We start from the raw sequence: 16,719 nt of genomic DNA, 5'->3' as shown, positions 1-16,719 counted from the left end.
AGGATCGGTCCAGTGGTTTGTTCTCTTGTAAGTCACAGTCAAACAAACAAAAAATAAACAGACATACATTCATTTTTATATAATAGATACATATGTAGATGAATCATTTTAAACTTTTATTTAGGAGTACTAATTTATATTCTACGAAATATATGTGTATAAATAATAACGATAGCCCTTTCAGCATTCAATAGCTGTTAGATCTAGATCATCATCCCAATCTATTAGGGTATTTGTTGTTGATTGCTGCGTACAGCTGGCAGTATCTTTTGGTTCTTCAATTAAATTCCACAGCTCATCATCATCATCGTTATTCATAAACATGGTAGTTTCGTTCATTGACTGGCTACTTTTAATTGTCTTACGCTGTACGTTTCCCGGCTTCTTCTCTACAATACGATTTCCTTGCACAATTTGGCTCTGTTCGAAGTATTGATTGGGATGCGTAATGGCCACATCCTCTGACGATTCATGTGTGATTTGGAAAAATTTACCACATGCCAATTGATAGTGACCCTTGGCTACATAACTCATAACTTCCTGAACATGGACTGACGATAAACCTGCACCAGCCAATTTATTCTTTAATGTTGTCTGATCGTAAATTTTATATGGACAACCGTGCACGCTGCCGGGAACAGCGTTTTCCTGAATAATTTTAAGGCACGAATAGGGTGTATAGTTGACCATGGAACCCTTTTTGCCATAATTATGCTCAATGTTGTATTGATAACTTTTGGCAAACTTTTCGGGATCAATTTTTCTACAGAATTCTTCGCGCCAAAACCGAATAGAATCTTCCAATGTCACGCCAATACCTTTAAGGAACAAGCCATACTGCATGCGACCATCATGCTTGATATGATGGGTGGAGCGTATGTGGTCATGACAAGCTCGCATACATAATGGATATGATTTTTTGGCAAGTTGGTCCAAAGATTCAATGGGAACACTTGCATTTTTACTAACTGTATAATCTTTACCCGTATATGAAGTGTGCAATGACTTAAGTAGATGAAATAGACGCTCATCTGTTTCTACATCTCTGATTGAACGTTGGGCCGCCTGAAGGCCATGTTCAATTTCATCCATTTGTTTTACGGCCACAATTGAAATAAAATCATTTGTGTTAACATATGCCTGACCATCTTTTAAATAACAACGACGAGATCTAACCAAGTCTAAAACCTGCGTAAAAGGTACTTTATAAAAGTCCAACATTTCGATCTTCGCCACACTCTGTCCCATAGTACTTTCGAAAAGACCATCTTTGACCTCATTCTTTTGTTCCTGGTTCAAGGGTGCATAATCTAATTTGTGCAACTCTAGAAAATGTTTAATTTCTGCCGGAGACATTGTAGAAAATTTATATTTGAAAAGCTCCATTTCACGTGCCAAAAACCAACTAAAAATGTATAGATCAAAAATACATATGATATTGTAAGTACATATTTATGAAAACCTTCACCAGAGAAACATACCGCTTTAACTCCATTGTACGACAATAAACCAATCTCAATATAAAATGTGATATGTAATCCCGACGCCTGGCCTGAAGCTCAAACTCATGTTTGCTTGCATTATTAACCGCTGTTGCCCCGCCATTGGTACACAAACGCAAATAACCTTTTAAGCCTTCTCGGGAGAGTTCTGCGTGAACATACTCCTTCCAATCATCCGACAATAAACGCAAATTTTTCGTGTGTGCTTGCTCCAAGATTCGCAACACTTTTAAACGTTCCAGCGATAATTCTTCAAATTCCTGGATTTGTATGTCATCAATTGGTGGCAAACGGTACAAAAGTACATTGTGTGGATATTTCTGTTCCAGATTTTCATATTCTGGCTTGTACTCTAGACGAGTTTTTGTTTTTCTTCTAAAATCCATTAATTTTTATGTTAATTCTTGTTTGCAAATTATTGTTTCTTGTAAAAATCACTGATCAACAACAAAAAAAGCGCCAATTTTCGTTAGTTGTCGGTGATGCCAAGTTTGTGACAAATTAAAAAGTATTTGTTAAGTGATACCAGATTATTTTATGATGTATATTTCTTATTTTAATATGTCGTTAAATTTTAAAAAATTATGTTCCACGTACTATTAAATAGTTAAAAATCCACATAAGACAAAGCTTTGAAATTATTTATTATATTTGAGCTCAGTTCACTAAAAAATTAAATCAGAATTAAAAAGTATTTGCACTAGGTTTCATAAAACTCAATAGCTTTATTATAAATATTTTAGTTGAATAGGATGCTAAAGGAATCCACAGTAATACACTTGCATTTTATGATCATTTTCTACATGCTCGTAGTTCACAAACATTTTTTTAACCAAAACTTTTTTCTGTATTGAAATCACATTTGTTGTATTATTCTCAAAATTTATATTCGACTCTTGGTATTATTGCGTAAATATTATTAGGTATATTTTGCACAAATAAATCACTTTTTGACCGGCTGTCGGCAAACCACAACAAAAGAGAAGGCAATGATTAGAATTAAGCGACTGTCGCTAAACCAGATTTCGGTATAAATAGCATTTTAAGAGATTAAAATAGATCTAAAAAACATCGATATATATTATATCTTATAGTTAACGAGATGTTCGCATTTGAAAATAAAATTTCGTTTTTTTTATCTACATTAGTCTGCTGTTTTACTAATAGCGGATCCAAATCATTCCCGAATTGTTTGAAATATTTTTTTTAATTAACAACTAAAAAAATATTATATATCAATGTGTAGGAAGAAATGTAAAAAATTATTTTAATATGTAATTTAAAAAAAAATTATAGACGATTTCTTGCACAAATAAGGGATACAAAAATTTAACTGATTACACTCTAATACACCAAAAATATACAGGGGTTCTCATATAGCAATTATGTTTTATGGAGTTCGGAAATACACATTTATAGTTTTTCTCGATCACTTCGGTAAGTACTTTGTTGATTAGCAAATGTAGTGAAATAACGATTTGTTTAAATTTGCTGCTTTCAAATATCGTAAGTACATATGTTCTTTTGAAACTGATTTTAAAATTGTTCCATATATTTACTTTTAAACAGAAACCTTCTTTAACAAATTTGTTATTTTCTTATTTAGTGGCTTTCCAAAACACGTAAATAAATAAAAATGCTGTGCCGAATCTTATATACCCTTCACCAAATTATACTTCAAAATACAAATTATAAATATTTTTAGGTAAACAAATTTTTTTGTTTTTTTAATTTTTTGTAAATTTTTTTTTCGAATTGTTATTTTAAAATTTTCAAATTATTTTTTTGTAAATTTAAAATTCTTTTTTTTTAAATTTAAAAAAAATTTTTGGTTTTTTAATTTCTGTATTTAGCTTTAGTTGGGGAGCTCCTGACTTTAAACTACCGTAACTTAGCCATTTTATAACCGATTTTTACAAATCTTTTTCTGTTAAAAATGTAAAACTTTCGTTTACTTTGTTAACTGTGTTAATTTTAAAAATTTAAATTTTTAGAATGCAATAAATTTTTTGTTTATGTATCTTTTTTAATGAAATTTTACTGGAATATAGACTATTTTGATTTGTTATTAAGAATCCCACAATTCCAAAAAACTTTTAAAAATATTTATGAACATATTGGGGCATACAAAATTAATATTAATATTTTGAAAGCTGTCTAAATTTTGGCTAAAGTTAAAATTTACCTCAGTGGTGATTTTTGAACAATTCATTTATATAAATACTTACAAATTTGTTGTTTAATTGTAAAGGGTGTTTTTTTAAGTCCGATATAAATTATACGAAAGGGTTAACTGTCAAACGAATTATCATACTGCGCTCACTTTTTGACATTTATGATCAGTATATTCCGGCAAATCGTCATGAATTGATTGACGCTTCAAAAAGGCTACCAAATTATCCAAATTTACTTTACAAATCAGTCATCTATTCGAGCAACATAAAGACGACTTCATGATTTTTATGGCGCACATAATCGTGCATCTGAGCAAGCCATCCGTCGAACTGTGGATAGATTTCATATCACATACTCTCTAATTAATGAAATAACACCAATACGTCGAAGGAATGTGCGAAATGAAGATAATATTGCCGGTGTAAACGAAAGTGTTCCAACGGCCAGCAATGCTCGAAAATGTGGCCCAAAATTGGACGTCCAGAATGCGCTGGCAATAACCCAAAATCATTTTCAATTGTTAATGCCAAAAAAACTTTTTACTTTTTTGTGTTATTTTTTACAATTTCAAGATCTATCGGTCTTAAAAAAACACCCTTCATATATACATATATGGTGCATTTCATATCAAGTGAACCAACTTTTGAAATCGATGTTTTCCAATCGGTTAGGTTCTATTGGATTCATACACAATTTTTCAACAAGATCGGTCGAGAACTCTCTGAGTTAGAGGGGGTAAAAATTTGACATTTTGGCCAAGCAGGTGTTTTTTCTTATCCATGTAACTTATTATATTTATTTTGATAGATATCCCATTCACATCCCACTAAGCGACCAAAAATATCTTAAAGGAATTGATTTATTTTGAGTAAAAAAAAAATTAAAAAAAGGTAAAAAAAGGGTAAACAATTTTATGTCTTGAGTTACAAAATATTTATTTTGATAGATACCCCACTCGCATCCCACTAAGCGACCAAAAGGGTCTTCAATGAAAATATCTAAGCTTTTGTTTGACATGAAATGCCCCATATGCATTATCTTAGGACCACATAACATCTTATAACTACTTATAAAATGGTATCTATGATGTGAAATATCATATGTTTGACATATAAATTTTATGGATTTTTTTATTTTAAATGTTTGAAATCAAAGACGTACCTGCAGGAGAGCGGTTAAGTTGAAATAATTCAATTAAATTAGGTTTGTTTGTTTGTTTTTATTATTAATCATAATTAATTATGTATTTACTTAAACTTTATAAGTCATAACTATAATTTATTAAGGAATAAATGAAATGAGTGTGCATATGAGAAACTCGAAAAAAATGAAGAGAAGAAACAAGGTACATTTTTATGATTTTAGAAACGTTTTACATTTCGTTTGTTAATTTTTTTTATAATAAATACTAATATGATTTTGTTGCTATATATATGTATATGTATTTACAATAAGAACATTTGTGTAATAATTAATTTGGAATGTGGCAGCATTGTTTTTTATTCTTATTAATTTTTAGCCAAAACACAATATATTTATGTTGATAGATAGATAGTTAATAAGGATAGTATTTAAAAGAAAAATAAAATAAAAATGTATACACAACATCCCATAATTATAGCTTTAATTCATGTATGCATTTGAATGAATAATACTTTCGATTAAAGCAACAAAATCATAGATACAATAATTAGATATTATAATTTAAAAATAATTGCGGTTTTTTATTTTCTTTTTTTATCTTTTGTTTTGCTTTTAAATAGTTTTAAACACTAAAAACATTTTATATTATTTCTGCATTAGAATTATTTTTACACGAATGCGTATGTATATATGTATACGTGTCTATATGTATGTATGTATGTATGTAAGTATGGTATATAAAATAAAATAAGATTATTTTATATTATGATTCTATATATTATATATTCATGAATAAGTATAATTGATTTTTGTTTTTATGTAGTTGCTATTTTTAAGATCTTTTGAATTTCGAATATGTAATTTTAAATTTTGATGTATGAATGGGTATGATTTTTTATTTTTAAGATATATAAATAATAGTACATGACCTTAATAGAAACGTAACATAAATATATATGTGTAATATTATGTAATTATGTGTTTTTTATGTGTTTTTAATTTCACAAACGTTTTTCTATTGATTTTGAAACGTTTTAACAGTAACTTTTTTAAACGCTGGCGAAATTTTTTCACAGACAATTTATGCTTAATAGTGATTTCATTGATTTGTTGTTTTAACTCATGACTCAGCACCTCGAACGGATAACACAGTACGGCCCATACAATGGGCTCTAATTTATCAAATAACTAAACAGAATCATCTACAAATAAAAAGAACTGATTAAACATTTGTTTTAAATTTATTAAATGTAAACATACCATGGTACCACCATTTAGTCTTCTTGGGATTTTTATTGCATGTCTTCACATATAGGGTATTATCTGGGGGACGTTTCTTTTCACGACAACTGCTCAACATTGATGCTATGCTTAAACACACCGACTGAACGGATAGGGCCGGTGACCAGTCTTCTGTTAATATTGAAAGGCAGATATGACCATTTGAATAGACATGCGGATGTACTGGTATATTATTGCCAATAAATGTAACTTCCGGCGAGTCAAATGGATATTTATTATTGAATTTAAATAATAGCTGAAAGTGTTCACCCTCATATAGAGTTCCTTCGAAACCATCTATGTTTATTTTCCATCTAAAAGAAAAGTTATTGTTATATTGAGCCTTTTTATAATTTACAAATATAATTGATGATAAGGAAAACTTAAGTGTATATATAAGGTAATATCTTTAATCTATGTGACTTACATTTGAATGACTAGTTCTGCCATCAAATAGATTCAGTAGATTAACATAAACTATGTTTAAAATTTAATAAGTTACCCGGCCTTAGAAAATAAATTAAATATAATTTAAAGACATTCTGTAATATATGTAATACTATCTTGACCCGGTGCGCTTCGCTACCCCTGTCGTAGTAAAATAAAAAATATATAGCCTATTGACGCTTCCCAGTAAGGATCTATCTACGTTCTAAATTTCAATAAAATCGGTTCAGCCGTTTAGGCGTGATGCTCAAACAAATAAACAAACCAACAAACAAACTTACAAAGACATTTATATATTTATATAGATTTAAGCGCCTATTTGAAACCGAACGTGTTTAAGTCATTTTTTGCAAGGGATCATGACAATGACTTATATAACTCCATATTTGCAAGCGCTTGTGGTAAGTTCTTGCCTCCAATGACATCACTGTGCAGCAGTTTTAAAAATAGTCAATGTTTTCCTTAAATACAGCAATTTTCAATTTTCAAATGCTGGGTGAGTTAAAATAATGACTTAAGGTAAGGTCACTTATGATGAATCAAAATAAATATTTAGTTTTTTTTTTTGATGCTGTTTGATCTTACAAAACACTTGTAAGAGTAAACAACGTAAAACAAATTTATGCTAAAAAAGTGGTCATGCTTTTCTGAGTAAATATTTGCCATGTGTGACCATACCTTTAACATTCCAATGCATATATAGGCATTTTAACACATTAAAGTAATGTAAATTTTTATGTGGATAATGATACTATTTTAAAACTAAAAGTAAATTTAAAATTAAGACTAACAAAAAAATTATATTTAACCTCTAGAGTTAAAGTACATTTAGAATAAAAATGATGCCTAAATGTTAAATTCAAATCCAATTAGTGAAATTCATTAACATAGCTAATCGAACACCTAAATTTAGGGGAATATCCCCATAAGAATAATAAGTTTTAAAATGCTTTCGTAGAATGGTTAATTAATTACTTACTCTGTTAAGTTGGTGGCTATACTGTCAGTATCGACTGAAACTCCTGGTGGCGGCTCCTTAATCAATGACATCAATTCCTTTTGTAGTCTTTTCTGTAAAGAAAAATACATTTTATTAATACTATGATGTATCTAATAATTGTTTATAATAAAATTAGTCATAATAATAGATTTCCACTTATATTCATCACGTTATATTTGACGTCATTGTTAAAAATTTAATTACTTTTGATATTTAATTTTTGTGGTACGAGTGATGACATATTATTTGAAAATTTACAAATACTTAGATATATAAATATATATGGTTTAAATCAATGTTAATGTATTTTTTTAATTAAAGCCTTTTTGGCAAAAAAAATAAATGAAAAATTTTTGTTAGATAGACTACGTCAATGGGCTTGTTTGTTTTTGTTTTAATTTAATTTGATTAGATAAGATTGTTAGAGTATTTTTTACTGTAAGTACTTTTATTTTTTTAATTAGTCTCTCGATAAAAAACACAAAAGTACTTAACACAGTCCGCTTCATAATTATGACACCAAAGTGTCATATTGCATTTATATATTTTTGGAATTTAATTTTGATATTTTCAAGATCGTCCATTTAAACACCATGAATGGCAAATACAAATATTCAATAAATAGGCTAAAATCAAATGCATAGAGAATTGTACATAGAGAAGAGCCATTCCGATTTGGGAAACAAAAATACAACAAATCATCACACCTATCGGCAATAACATGTTGTCGAGTTTATGTTTTGAATTTGTTAGTCCAATAAAGGCAAAATGGAGAAAGTAGGGTGAGTAAAAATTTTGAAAATTTAATTTTCAAATGCGAATATCTCTCGACGTTATAAAAGATAATTGATAGCTACGACGAAGTAATGCTCGACGAGGAGATTCTATATTTGTAATTTTTTTGAAATCGGAAAACTGACGAAGAAATGACATATTGTGTATCTTTAAATATTCTTATCTTATAAAGCTGATGTCGGATTTTATTGATTTATCATGTAGTTGAAAGATAATATTTGTTTTTAAAAAATACATTCGTGATGCAAATTCAATTTTTAAAAAAAATTAAAAAAATTAAAAAAATTTTCAAATATGTAATTAACATAAATATTCGTGTTTAGTGTTGCTTTATAGGAACTCCACAATTTCAACTAACTATTACGTTAGTATAGATATAAAACGGAGTGTAAATAAATAAACTCTACTTAATCTACTACAATTTCCATAGATATTTGAACATAAGTTATCATACATATATAAATTAAAACAAACAACCTATTGCTATTCTTTTAATACTTTTTATTATCAGTTTTCAATGTTTATGACAATTTCTTTAATACCATGCCTGTTATTTCTGTCGTTTCGATGAAAATGATAAAGTTGATCATATAAGTCCCATTGTTACCGGAATAACCCACACGGATTGTAAATATTTATATTGTTTACTTTATTTTAATAAATTTTTATTAAAACTAAAATCACACATTTAACATTGCAATTTAGAAGACCGTATACGTGTTTACAATCATGTTTTTAATAGTAAAGGACAGTATGACCTGGTGATTAAAATAAATACAAAATTTATATTTTGCAACACAAATTTAATAATCTTTTGATGTACTGATTAAAAGGTTAAACCATACCGATTGCATGGCAATAGAAATTTATTAATTAAATGCACACAAATCATATTTATAATTAATTTCAAATAAAATACAAATTTTCTAGTTTACAATCACTTTAAAACGAATTGAAAATAGTGATAAATCAAGCATTCTGATTATATGTTTATGAATCAGTGCATCTATTATTCTAGTTTGTATTTCATTGGCAACAAAATTTTCATAATGGTTTCCCACGATTAAATAAATAATTTAAAATCATTAACTTTGTTACTTTCTAATAATGTTATATAGGGTCAATTACTAGTTTTGAGATAAAAATTAAAAATATATTAAATCGACAGACTCACAGAAAACTGTACATACCTAAATAAGAGCTCCGAACGACAATAACACAAAAAACATTTTAGAGAAAAAATTTATTCCATCAATTTTCAGAATAACAGTTACCTTCAAAATCTAAAATTTCATATTCGAATTAGTGTAAAATTCGAACGAATTTATAAATCGTAAAGAAATTTGGAACTTATATAGATCGAACGATCTTTAATTCAATGCCTTAATAACTTTTGCCGGACAAAAATTTAAGTAAAATATTCTTAATTTTTTCTGCTGTAAGTAAATATTTCACTGATTTTGTCACACAGAGCTAATAACCGGAGTTATTGCTAATCAAATAATTCAGTCTAATTGACCGAATTTGTTTGGTTATTTATGTCGTAATTCTTCTTTGTCAACTGATTTTCTGTAGCAAGTATCGAAAAAATCAATGGATATAATCGAATTATTGGATTGGCAACAAATCACAACGAAGTTGTTTTATCTGTACAGAAATAATACAGCAACTTTAAGAAGAAAACTCAGAAAGAATTACATTTCTAAAAAAAAATGTAAACTAGTCATGATAATTTTCCTTCATTATATTGAAGAGCAGCGAATTTCAGTTTTTCTAAAATAAATATTTCGCGGATTTTAACATTAGCATTAATACCTATAAATTTGAAATATTAAAAGATATTTTTTATAGACAGTAATTGTACCTAATGTCTGATTACTGCAATTGTATATATTTTGGGTCATCTGACATGTATGTACTCTTTGTAGTCAATTGGTTACTTCATACATCCCAGGTAATCTAGCATGAAGACAATTGTCTCTTAAGTATCTCTAAGTAATCTAGAGAGTAGTCACTTTAAACATTTATTCTGTACTGCTCTTTAGAAAGTAGTCCTAATTAGTCATAGCTTCCATATAAGGCAACTTCCGGAAATCATTCACGAAAATAAATTATTGAAATTTTTTAAAATTAAAATTACTGTCCCTTATTTTTAAAAAAGAAAATATTAATGAAAATATGTTTTTTTAAGTAAAATTCACCATTTTTTATACCCTTCACCTTCGTGAGAAGGGTATGTATAAGTTTGTCATTCCGTTTGTAATTTCCACAATATAATTTTCCGACCCTATAAAGTGTATATATTCTGGATCCTTATAGACAGCGGAGTCGATTAATCCATGTCTGTCTGTCTCTTCGTCTGTTGAAATAAATTTTCTGAAGACCCCAGATATCTTCGGGATCCAAATCAATAATTCTGTCAGACATGCTTTCAAGAAGTTTCCTAGTTAAAATCAGCAAAATCGGTGTACAAATGGCTGAGATATTATTAAAAAACCAGGACAACCTCGATTTTTTACCAATTTTTGACCTATTACTAAGTCATTAATATAGACAATATGGATATCTAATCATAATATTTCAAAGACCTTTGCAACGACGTGTATAAGACCTACGTGTTGGACCTACAATGGGTCAAAATCGGAAAAATTTTAATCCGTATTTTTTCACCAAAAAAAAAAAAAAATTGAAAAAACAAACAAAAAAATTTAAATTTAAATAAAAAAAAAAATGTTTAAATTTAAAATTTTAAAATAACAATTGGAAAAAAAGAATTTTACAAAAAATGAAAAAAACAACAAAAAAATAAATTTTGTTTATCTAAAAATATTTAAAATTTGTATAAATTGGTGAAGGGTAATAAGATTCGGCACAGCCGAATATAGCTCTCTCACTTGTTTTAAATTTAAAAAGAAACGATCGACCGACAACTTTAAAGGTTGAGACTAGATTTAACAGTTTTTTTTGGGCCTATCGATGTGTATGACAGATTTTTTTTTAAATTTCGAAAAAACAAAGAAATACAATTCTCAAAAATATTTGATTTCCCTTATATACCTATATAATAAATGATTGATTGGAGTAAACAAAGTTCATGTTCTTAGGGCAAACTTCAATCACTCTTTACGATTCATTGTATAGATTTGTCATTCAACTTTTATTTTTATTTATTTATTTGTACCCTAATCGGTCACAAATTTCTACTTAAATATATATTTACAAAAACATATTTGGGGGATTCAAACGGTCTCCTATTAGGACGTATTTTCATAATGTTATAAAATATTTTTTTAGTTTAAACAAATTTTTGTTGGGTTTCAAACAAAAAAGTTATAAACTAATAAGAATTTTTAAATATGTTTATTGGTTTGTCATAAAATAACACATTTTTTGTTTGCAGCACAAGAAGAATTTGTTTTAACTAAAAAAATATTTTACGACATTATGACAATATGACCTAATAACAGACAAATTGTAAGTAGATTGGAATATTTGGTGTATTTTATGATTTTTTCTAATACAGTATTTAAAAACTTTAAATTCCTATAAAAATCACCTATAGTTATCAATGATTTAAATAAAGATATCATTAATTTTATTTTGTTCATGACTAAGCATTTGAGAACAAGAAAAGAAATTAACCAATTGGAATCGTTTTTAATTTGAGGTATTTTTTATACTTGCCTCCCAGCGTGTGTTGTCCAAAATTAAAGGTTTTCCACATTTTGTTAATGGTTGTTGCGGTTCCTTTGGCTCCGTTATAATCTCCGCTTTTGGCGGTTTGTCTTTTTTACTTTTGAATAATTTAACAATTTTCGACATGTTTATAGTTCACTTTTTCTTGGTAGTTTATTTAATTTATTTTTAATAAATTTAAAAGTAATTAACACACTTTTAATTTATAATTTATTTAATTTGCATATGACATTTTTATTTTCAAGCAAAAACTTCTATATTATGAAAAAATTGTAATAATTTTTGTAAATTTATTTACAGATGTACTCTATAAGACAATTTGTTTTAAAAAAGTGAAAATTCTTTTTGTATTTTTCAAATTAATAGCACTTGTTTACTTGCACGTTGTTTAATGTTTTACTTGCAATAAGAGAATAAATTCTAAATTCTATTTGTATGAAAAAAATAGAAACAAATGTGGTGTTATTTTTTATATGAATATATACTTGAATATGTATACTATTTGTATTTGTTTTATTTATTTATTTTTTTGCTATTTTGCGCTATCAAAAACAAAATATTTACAATACTGAAAAAACACAAAATGCTTAAAACACAGTTTTCTTTTTTATTATTATTATTTTTTTTGCCTTATTAAAATATGCTCATATTTCAACAATTTGTTTTTTTATTGATTGTTTTTGCAAAAATATAACTCCATAGTGCGGTATATTTTAGATGGTAAATATGAACGAGGGTTGTTTAATAAATGTTGCTTATTAACACATTGACTGTCACGTCGGACACATATGTGTGACACAGCACTATACGGTTTACGCCACGTCGGACACATATGTCCGGCACGACTTTTATTCTCTCTAGCCATGTCAGACAATAGTGCTGGATTTTAAGAATTTTTTCGATGTTATCTGGAAGTTCCTCATCAAAACTGTAATCTTCACATTCTTCATCACTTTCTGAACTTGTACTGAGTATTTTTTCTGACTCAGTATCCCATAAAAAATTATTTTTCGCCATTTCGTAAGACCCTCTTATTTATAAAAAAAATCTGTTTCTAAGCAGTAAATATTTCTGACAGTAGGCTAAATTCCAATATTGACGTTTTCGATGAGATTACGCAAAGAAAATGCTGTGGCCCCCAGCATCTTATTTGCTGAAAGTGCCTTGGCAGTCAATGTGTTAAGAAAATATGTTATCTAATTTAATTAATAGCTATTTAAGTGGCCTTAGTCATTTAGATATATGTAGTTTTATCATTATTTACAAAAATTGTTGGAACTTTTTAGAGATTACACTGTTTAATATGTTACACATAGGGGTTGGGGTTTATTATATTATTTTTTTTATCCACCATCAAAAAAGATGGGGGTATATTGATTTGATCATACCGTGTGTAACACATTCAAATATTTGTCGCAGAACCATATTAGTATATAGTATATTCTGGGGCCTCATACGATTCTAAGACAATATAGCTTTTCTTTTATAGAGTTCAAGCATCATTGTGGACATGCAAAATCGTTACCCAATTTCCCAGCTTTTGTATGAATCCTGTTGTTCGCAAACGCTTTGAAATTTAGGTTTGGGAAGCTTCCGATGATTTTGGAAGCTCTTGTTGAGATTTACAACAATCTTCATGGAGTAATGCCTCTAATTCTTGTTAAACCAAGGTGGTATTCATTTAAACTTTAAGTTCTGTAGATTTCAATAAACTCAATTACAATAATGGACCTTTGTCGACCGACGGTACTTATAAGTATCATCACAATAATAAGCTTTCAAAATGAAAACAAAACATATTTTGACCCTTTTTGCCCAAAAGTACACTATCACCTTTGGAATAACATATATTGTTTGCCTATTGGTTAACTCGCTTACCCAGAATAACGAGGAATTTTTTCATGTTCTCATTGTGGTGTTTATTTATGTTGTGATGATAAAAAATACTTTTTCGTAAAATACCATAAAATAGACTTGTAATAGAAAATGTAATAGAAAAACTAATCAATGTATTAATAAAATGTAAACAAAAATCCATGATTTTTTTTCTTTTGGCTGATGCTGACCCAACGGTACAAGGTCCCTTTCGGATCCTTGCAGGTCCATTTCGGTACCTTGCAGGTCCTCCATAAAGTTAAAATTTTGTAAATAACTTCCTGAAGTCATTATTTTCAATATTTCATAAAAAAATAAAAATAAAACGATTTAGAGCCTTGGTTCAGAAGGGGTTAAGCAATAGCGAATTTTTACACAACCTGCGTATTACTTATATTTTTTTAATTGGAGACAAAGGTAAATACGTATATATTGTATATACTTTATAGTTTGATTATTGTTGTTTTATCTTATCTTTTTTGTAAACAATACCAATAACTACATACACACGCACACATTTTGTTGTGTTTTTCTTTTTTATAAAAATTATTTCTATAAATGTTAAACCTCCTCCGGTATGCAAAAAAAAAAAAATATAAATCACAAATAAACAACAATCTATCATTCTTTTATTTACCCAATATTAAAAAAAAAATTAAAACAAACACTTAATCTAAAAAGTTTTAATGAAAATTAGCATTTCTGCTGAACAAAATCACACCTCTTTCCTGAAAATGTTTATTTATATTATGACACAGTCTTTCCTCCACCCAATATAAACTTTTGATGATTATATTACATAGTCAGAGAGCAAATGATTATGTGTTTTCTGTCTATGTCCTTATATTCATCATACTATTTCTGAAAGGACTTGGGATGTGGTGGATTATTAAAGTGTTAGAACCAGAACTATTGTTTAAATAATCGTTCAAAATTCTATGTTACTTTTATTAAACGGTTTAAGATCTCCGGTTAAGTTAAATCTGGAAAAACAGAAAGATCTTTTTCAAATCAGAATATACATATATTAACAAATTTAGACCAGTATTTACTCTTTATGTGAATCCTTTACATTTTAATATTATGCATTTTAATAATTCCTTTGAGAACTTAAAATTTCAATTTGTATTAGCTCAAACCATAGAGAAACATAGAGCGGAAACTAGAAAAAACTCAAACAAAAAAATTACTCAAAATAATCACACATACGAGTGTTGTTTTTGTTTTCACATTGTTTTTTCTACTAATACATTCTCACCACTTAGGTTTCTGACAACTGAGTTAGGTCTTTGACAGTTTCCGCTCTATGTCTATTCTCTATAGCTCAAACTACTTGAAACGTTTTTGTAATCAAATGAGTCAGTCTAAATCTAAGGTTCGAAAGAATTAATTCTTAAATCCATTTTCGAAATCAAAATAAATTTTATCTCTTAATCATTCCGTTAATGAATTCATTAGTCCCCATCCATACTGTGAAACATTTGCTGCAAAACATTTGAGTTTGTTGATAAAAGGGGAAAGAGGAATGGAAAAGGGTACTTTGTTTCATGTACATGAAGTTTTTGTTGAGTATGTCATCCACATTTATTCGTTCATATTCGTTCTGGTCAGAAATGTAAAAAACTGAAAAGCAAAAACTTCACTGTGTGGACACGAATGCAGTTTCAAAGGAGAATTTAAAAATATTTTGCAGCAAATGTTTCACAGTATGGACCGGGACTTATGAATAAATTCATAGGCTTAATTTCTTTGTACTTCAAATGTATGGTATTCATTCCTTTGAGAATTCATTCTATATAGAATTAATTCCTTATTGAATCATTCAAAATTTCTTGAATTCAAATCCATTACAAAATCGCTTTTAAAATGTATTGAATGTTTAAATTTTTCTTCAATTCAAATCTACTCGTATTACAAAAAGGCTTAAGTTAATTTTTTCAATTCATTTTGTCAAGGTGTTTTAATAAAGTGAAGTTACACAGCTGATTATTATTTGTTTGTTTGTGTTGTCTTTTCGATTGTCAAACTTTTCTTAAATTTTCTTGTTCGCATTAAAAAAATTAATTTTAATTAAAAAATATTTAAAATTTTATAAATTCTATTTTAAACAAATAATTTGGTAAATAAATGCAAGAAAATACATAAAACTATCCTCAAAAATCCAACGATTCTCAAAATAAATTAATTTTGTTTATTTGTTTTTTTTGCATTTTTAAAGTGCCACAACATTGCCAGTCATTTGACAATTAACAAATATTGTCTTTGTTGCCGAGACGCTCGCACCCGATTCTAAATGATTAAAAGCAAAACGAAAACAAAACTGAATGAAGAAAAAATATTTTAATTCGATATGTATGAGATTTGAATTAATTATTCAAAAGGCGAATTAATTAATTCTGTTATGAATTAATTGCATTATATGAAGTAATACAACAATGAATTAAAGTTAAAAATTTAATTTTTTTTTTTTTTTTTTTTTTTTTTTTTTTTTTTTTAAACAAACACAAACTGCGAAGCGTTTTGCTTGTCTGCAGTTACACCCAGAGTCTCTGACGGGAATCGAACCCGCAACCCTCAGATTAATAGTTCAGCACACTATCGACTGGTCTATCGGGGCACATTAAATTAGAATAAAGCTAAAGAATTAGATGTTGAATGGATTTATGGATTGAATGGCTGACATTTTTAAATTCCGAATTAAGATTTTAGTGAATTAATTTGAAGACAATTTTTAGTTAGGCTGATAAAACTTATGCAATCTATAAACGGTTGTCAGATCATACAATGTTGTCAGATCTGGCAATA

General features: G+C 28.0%; 2 protein-coding genes across 4 annotated transcripts in view; both read right to left on the bottom strand.

The window, feature by feature from the left end:
* Nucleotides 1-68: 68 nt before the first annotated feature.
* Nucleotides 69-1,907, bottom strand: Prim2 (DNA primase subunit 2). Its single transcript, XM_065513308.1, has 2 exons — nucleotides 1,482-1,907; nucleotides 69-1,405 (listed from the first exon to the last, which is right to left on the bottom strand). The coding sequence occupies exons 1-2, from the start codon at nucleotides 1,886-1,888 to the stop codon at nucleotides 181-183; spliced, it is 1,632 nt and encodes a 543-aa protein (XP_065369380.1). The 5' UTR covers nucleotides 1,889-1,907; the 3' UTR covers nucleotides 69-180.
* A 2,969-nt stretch (nucleotides 1,908-4,876) lies between these two features.
* LOC135960969 (ubiquitin-conjugating enzyme E2 W) overlaps nucleotides 4,877-16,719 on the bottom strand; it is a 42,833-nt gene continuing 30,990 nt past the window's right edge. The window contains exons 2-5 of one of the 3 annotated variants that reach the window (XM_065512398.1): nucleotides 12,028-12,293; nucleotides 7,528-7,619; nucleotides 6,081-6,415; nucleotides 4,877-6,022 (exon numbers count right to left, since the gene is read on the bottom strand). In XM_065512398.1, coding sequence (XP_065368470.1) covers nucleotides 6,009-6,022; nucleotides 6,081-6,415; nucleotides 7,528-7,619; nucleotides 12,028-12,165 — 579 coding nt within the window. In that variant the 5' untranslated portion in view covers nucleotides 12,166-12,293 and the 3' untranslated portion in view covers nucleotides 4,877-6,008. Of the gene's footprint in view, nucleotides 6,023-6,080; nucleotides 6,416-7,527; nucleotides 7,620-12,027; nucleotides 12,437-16,719 lie in introns of those variants that run through there. The other 2 variants (XM_065512399.1, XM_065512401.1) reach the window with 2 other exon arrangements.

This window comes from Calliphora vicina, chromosome 5, assembly GCF_958450345.1.
Source record: "Calliphora vicina chromosome 5, idCalVici1.1, whole genome shotgun sequence".
Classification (NCBI taxonomy): Eukaryota; Metazoa; Arthropoda; class Insecta; order Diptera; family Calliphoridae; genus Calliphora; species Calliphora vicina.
The sequence above is the reverse complement of the archived record's forward strand: the minus strand, read 5'-3'. Positions and strand labels throughout refer to the sequence as shown.

Bases quoted from the DNA above. Each gene is read 5' to 3' on its own strand.
- Prim2 (XM_065513308.1), bottom strand. From the start codon at position 1,888: ATGGATTTTAGAAGAAAAACAAAAACTCGTCTAGAGTACAAGCCAGAA. The intron at 1,406-1,481 runs GTATGTTTCTCT...ATACATTTTTAG, and splicing joins CGTACAATGGAGTTAAAGCG to TTGGTTTTTGGCACGTGAAA.